At 40.0% G+C, this 6,057-nt stretch overlaps 1 protein-coding gene across 3 annotated transcripts in view; it reads left to right on the top strand.

Annotated features, from left to right (window-relative positions):
- Positions 1 to 5,804, top strand: part of WDR4 (WDR4 tRNA N7-guanosine methyltransferase non-catalytic subunit) — a 32,038-nt gene extending 26,234 nt beyond the window's left edge. For all 3 annotated transcript variants that reach the window (XM_073359662.2, XM_073359652.2, XM_078854451.1), the window contains exons 10-11: positions 1,165 to 1,234; positions 3,460 to 5,804. In XM_073359662.2, the coding sequence (XP_073215763.1) occupies positions 1,165 to 1,234; positions 3,460 to 3,638 (249 nt within the window). In that variant the 3' untranslated portion in view covers positions 3,639 to 5,804. The remainder of the gene's footprint in view (positions 1 to 1,164; positions 1,235 to 3,459) is intronic.
- Positions 5,805 to 6,057: the final 253 nt, after the last annotated feature.

Consider the following 6,057-nt stretch of genomic DNA (forward strand, 5'->3'; position numbering starts at 1 on the left):
AACGCGACTGTCACTTGATTTAAAAAAAAAAAACAACCCGGTACTCTCTTAAATCTGTACTTTCTCCAACTTTTTTTCTGGGTGGGGGTCCCTCTGCAGCTCCCCACATCATCATTTTACCCTAACCCAGTGGTTAAACTAAAAGGGAGCATAGGGGAATATAGCTCCCCCTCCTCCCAAAATCCCAGTAAGAGCTCACACTCTATGGTTTTGAAAAACTGCTTCCCTCCTAAGTGGCTGGGGATGAAGAGTTGCTGGGAGCAGGGATTTCAAATGGGAGCAGCAAGAGGAACTGCCTGACTGAAGAATGAGACTCTCAACCTTCCTAGTAGTAGGCTGAGCAGCTGTACTAGTTTCTTGGTCGTAGTCTACCACCCTATCCTTGTCCCAGCAGCCAACTGACTCTACAGGACGCGTGTCAGCTTCCACACTGAAGAGTGTGACACGCTGACATAGTGCTGCAGCCCAGGAAAACCGCCTAGTCTCCGTCCATCCCAATGAGAAATGTGCTAGCTCCATTGCTAAAGTGGTTTTGGTGGTAGGGTGTAGATTCTGCTAGCAGCCTTCAAGAAGAGGGAGCTAGAAGAAAAATAAAGCATGGAGGAAAATGCTCCCTGCCCACCTTTTTCTGTACCGATCTGAAAAGGAACCTCTGTGAGGAAAGAAGAAACAGTGGTGGCCCTGTTGTTAGTATCTGTTATTGTGCTGTTGAGAACTGAGTCACCAAAGCTGAAATGTGAGCTATCAGTTTCCCTGTAGTAGCCATTAGATTTCCAGACAATAAATTCATCACCCTTGTAAATCTAAGAGGAGTGGGATATAGTTGGAAAAAGTTTATTTTAAATTTGGTTCATGGGAGTGTTCTTGGACCTTCACCTCTTCCCCAAGCTATTTCTTTACCTCGTTGATTTCCAGAAAATTGATTCCCATTTTTCCTTCAAATCCTTGGGCAAGCTCTGTTTTCCAGGCCGCCTTAGGTAGCACATGGTGACTCCATGCCAGGCCTCAGTGATGAGTTTGTGGGAGGGAAAGGTGTTCTGTTAACTCCCTTTCTTCATGGTCCTCAGATGATGCTTTGCATTTCTCAGCGTGCTGGTCAGTGTAATGTGCTTTGTATGATTGCTGCTGCGGAGTGTAGTGAATAGGTGTTCTTTCCTTTCCCAGCCTATTGCTGATGACGAAGGATTAATGAAAATGTCGAAGTACTTGCATGACAACTGGACAATGTTTGAAGGTGAGCAACTTTGTCGAAAGGGCCAGGGAACATGTTACAAAGGGTTAAAGCACAAGGGAAGGAGTCAAATCAGAGTTCTGTTCGTGGCTCTCCTTCTGGCTATGGACAAATCACTTAGGGTGTGTCTACACTGAAGTTCGGAGTGAGCCTGTCAATCTGGGTAGACAGACTTGTGTTAGTGGGGCTTGAGCTCACACAAACTGAACATACAATTGACACCTGTATTGGCAGTTTCAGTGGAGATAGCAAGGACGGAGTAGCCACCGATGCTGAACTATTCCTTCAGCTTAAAGGCAGCCCCTGCATGTCTAAGTTAAAGCACTTTGGGAAGACAGTACAAGGAAGCTTGCCCTGCTACTCTGTGCTGTACCTGAAAATGAAAATATTAAGCATCTATTCTGGTGGAGGTTTTGTTTATGGTTTTTGCCCTTGTTTTTTCTAGAAAAATGCCTTTTCTAGTTAGCCTGCAGGAACCAGACATTTTTAAACAAACTTAATTAGAATCGCCAAGGCTGGTGGGGTAGGAGTCAATGGATGTCTTGTTATATAGTCAGGTGTGGCTTAACTCTGTGCATGATTGAGGCCTCATGCTAGGATGTTATGAAGCCTGTTTTAAAAGAAGGCAAAGAAACCCTAACTTCCATCCTTGGAGGACCATAATTATATATGCAGAAAAATTAGCCCATGTAATTTGGAAGAGTTGCTGGAAAACTAAATTTAATACCTTTAATATCTAATCTAGTGAATATTTTCTGTATGCCATTTCCATTAAAATTGGGCTCAATCTTTGAAGGTATATTTCTGTATCCATTAGAAGGGAGTATATTTGTAATGTTTTATACAGCTCATATTTCAAGGAATAGCCATGTTAAAAGCAGGGTCCCGAGTGAGAATGAGTAATACAGAAATATAGTGGAAAACAAGTCAATTCTGAGAGTTGCTTTCCAGCATAGCTAATTACCGTTATGTATTATAATAGTCTCTGGGTATCTGCAGCTGGGAAAGGAGGACTGTTCAGAGCATAGTGATTATTATAGCTAATTAACGAGGAGGCTCAGTTGATGAGCACCTATGTAATTAGTGCTTTTACAGATTATAAAAAAGGTACTTATCCTACTTGATAAAACAATGAGATTGCTTGTGTGCTTCCTCCCTTAGACAGCTGGTGACCATAGAAACTGTAAGACCTCTTGTAACCTAAGATTATGGAAGCAGAAATTGAATACTTAAACCTTCAGTTGAATAAACTATTGCCCCTGAAAAGAGATTCTGCAAACCCTTAACATAGTCCAGTCGGGTGAAAATTACAATTGATATATAGCTTGATTGTTTACTCACTAATGTGTCTCTTCTTCCTGCCCACACCTGTCTGTTTCTCCTTTTACTTAAAGTTAAGGATTTTTTATTTTTTAGGTAAGGGAAGGGATGTGGGGGGAGAAGGAATCACTGATGGCAATTAGACCACCCACACTCTAACTGCTTCTAGAAACCCAGTAATTCTAACCTGCCAGTTTTAGTCTATACTCCCCAGAATAACCTTCCAGTTATCTTCCTTGACTGTTCAGGCATTTTACAGGAAGGACAGATGTGTCATGCTCTAAGAGTACATTTAAACAGAATCTTTAAGGATGTACTGTAATAGGCTCACAAAGGAGTGGCGGAACCTGCTGGGATCAGTGCTGGGAAGTTTGTGTATGCTTATTTTATAATGTCCTGTCTGAATTTTCTAATGGTGTGTTTTGTTTGTTTGTTTTTTAAATGTAGGGAATACCAAACTAAACACAGTACTTCTAACTGGAGCCCATACAGTGTTTGAGTGTTGTGGAATAATTCAGATTCTTTATTGCACTCCAAGAGGGTCTTTAGTGATATTACCAAGACCAAGATTTTCAAGAATAGAGGCAGAGAGTTAGAATTTGTATTTGCCCTCATTGATGTCAGTGTGAGCTGCTGGGTGCTCAGTACTCTTGAAAAGTCAGGCTGGCCTAAGTATTGATTTCAGATTCTAACTTTAGGCTGTTAAAAATCTTGGCCTTGGTATGTAGGAGTGTAGTAGTGATACTTGTGAGTGCCTCACCACGTTTAAACAGAATAAAAATGTTGTGTATTAAGATGTCTAGAATTATAGTGCAGGAGTCAGGAATATTTTGTTTAAAATTTCAGTGCAAGTAGTCGTTGGGAATAGTGATCAAAGCATCCACATTGTCTTGTTTTTTCTGCCACAGGGTCTATTGGGACAGAAGGTTGCTACAGCAGTCTTTACAAGGCCTCATTCGACAACATGGCTATTTATCTACAAAAGAAAGAGGAAAGACTACAGCAGCAGCAGAAGAAGAAAAGAAAAGAGCTGCAGCACGAATCTAATAGACAAACTAAAAAGACCAGAACAAGAGAATCATCCTAACCATTACTAACCATTAACTGCATCATTTGCTTGTAACCTCTACAACACTGAAACCAGACTAGGCACTGAACTTTGCTTAAAAAAAAAGTGAATGACAAACTTCAGCGTTCAGTTTGCATGTCAGATAGGGAATGGCTTTAATGAATCAGGTTAATTTTCTTGTAATGACAATATCCTGCTTGCGACAGATATTGTATTCACTGTATATATTGTTCCTTGCCATTTGTTCTATCCCAGCAGTTGGAAAACTTAGTGCTGGTAATGCAGTTTTAGTAATGTGAAGCACAATATCTTCATATTGAGCTAGTGCTTTACTTGGAGAATGGAATTTGTCTTACGTACTGGACTCAACGTATAACCTACATTGAGGCTGGTTTCCAAAAGAAGAAAGTATGCTAATTAGAAGTTGACACCAAGTATTTTAGTGTTTTTTTTAGACCGTTCGTTTAATATGGCAGCCTATAAAAGAATAATCATGAAAAATTAATCTTTTGAAAAAATTTTTAAATACAATATATAAGGCTGTAAGTGGCAGGCCTTTATCAATTTTTTTATGCTTAAATAACAGATCGTTATGAATTCTGCATTAGTACTTAATCCAGCACTATTTACTCAGAGGAAACTCCCACTGGAAGCAGTGCGGGAATAGATTTTACATACTGTAAAGCAGCAAAAGGTGTCAACCAAACCCCACCGCCATGTGAGGAAGACTGGTTTGCTGCATTCTGACTTTTCAGCTTATCTGTAGAAATGGTTTCAGAGGACCCAGTGCAATACTATCTTGTGTGTCCCGCTTTTTGCGACAAAAGTTTCATTTGATGCTAGCTAAGAAATAAAAATCTTGACTAACAGTTGAGAGAATCTTATAGCATCAGTTGTTACTTCATCACATATGTTTATTTAATGGCAGAGGAAAACTATATCTATATCAGAACACAACTTGTCTTCATGGAATATACTTCAGATGGGATTGTAAAGCTGGATGTATAAATCTGTGTGATCCATTAAAAACATAACTTTGAACTGAAAATCTATCCACGTACTTATATAGCTCATCACTGTGGGATCTGAGCCTTTTTAGTTTTAAGTAGTAAAACTTTGCATGCAACTAATATACAAGAGATTGGTGAACTACAAAGGAAAACCCCTTCAGTTTATTTCTAGAGTATTAGCTGTTGATCAACAAAGCAGAACCCACCACTTATATCCACACACTTAATTGCATTAAACTATTGCTCTTATTGTAGGGCCCACAGTCAGGATCACTGGGGCCCTTTTGTGCTTATTGCTGTTAAATCAATTTTTTAAAAAGCCTTTTCATGAACACCTCATTTGAAAGTCCCACTTAAGGTGGAAGCATTATATGCACTACCATGGAACCAGCAAATATACTAAATTCATCTTAATGATCTAATCTGGGATTTCTTTCAATATTGCTTTAGGAGTCTGTCTTGTGCCATGACAAAGCTTCTATTCATGTTGGAGTGTGATGCATCAATGTCATATGCTGGATACTCAGGGAAGGATTGTCCACCTGTTTGTTCAGTGCCCTGTAGAATAGGACCTTTTATCCTGGTTGGGACCTGTAGGTACTATCCTAGCATAAAATGGTTCTATTACTAAACTTCAGTGCTATCAGGACTGTGATATTGCAGGAATGAAGGTAAATGTGCAGCTGTTACTCTTAATAGTTCTCACAGGGAAGAGAACTACAAGGTCTAAGCCTAAGCCAAGTCTGCTGCAATAATCACTGTTAGCCCAAGCCCTGCGTGGTGGTGGTCTTGTACTATATAGGAAGGTTTTGTGATTCCACTTGGAGCCAGGTGATGGTGAGAGGCCCAGGACCTGAAGGGGTACACTTGCTGTGATTAGAAGGTGTCAGTGGTGAAGTGCATCCAATAACTGACCATACCCTGTGTCTGACTCTGGCCTTAATTCCCCCTTTTGGAGTATTTGAAGTTCCATTCATCATATTTTTGCACCATGTTTACAAACATGAACTCAAACAATTAGTACTTTCAGGAGGATGTAAATTTTTGGAGAGGAAACTAGAGACTGTATATTACAGAATCGAGAAATTATGGGGACTAGAGCTCTAGAGAGAGGTGTTACTATTTCATGTACTGCATACTGTGTAATAAAATGAAAGGATTTCATGCTTGTAAACCTACACTGGCTACTTATTAAGTAAATATTTACAGAGATACTGCAACTGCGGTGAGCATTCTAGCTGTATGTAGACAGGCTTGCTTCCTGGTACCTCCTCTGCTCTCTTCACTCCTGCAACATATTCTCCTCCCTCCATGTTCCATGCTGGTTGCTCCAGTTATGCTCTTTCTAAAGGACGGAAGATTTGGTAGCATAAGGAGTTTCTAAAGTCACAAGGGAAGATGGATTCTTTTCATCCATATTTAACATA

This window comes from Lepidochelys kempii, chromosome 1 (genome assembly GCF_965140285.1).
Source record: "Lepidochelys kempii isolate rLepKem1 chromosome 1, rLepKem1.hap1, whole genome shotgun sequence".
NCBI classification, from domain to species: Eukaryota; Metazoa; Chordata; order Testudines; family Cheloniidae; genus Lepidochelys; species Lepidochelys kempii.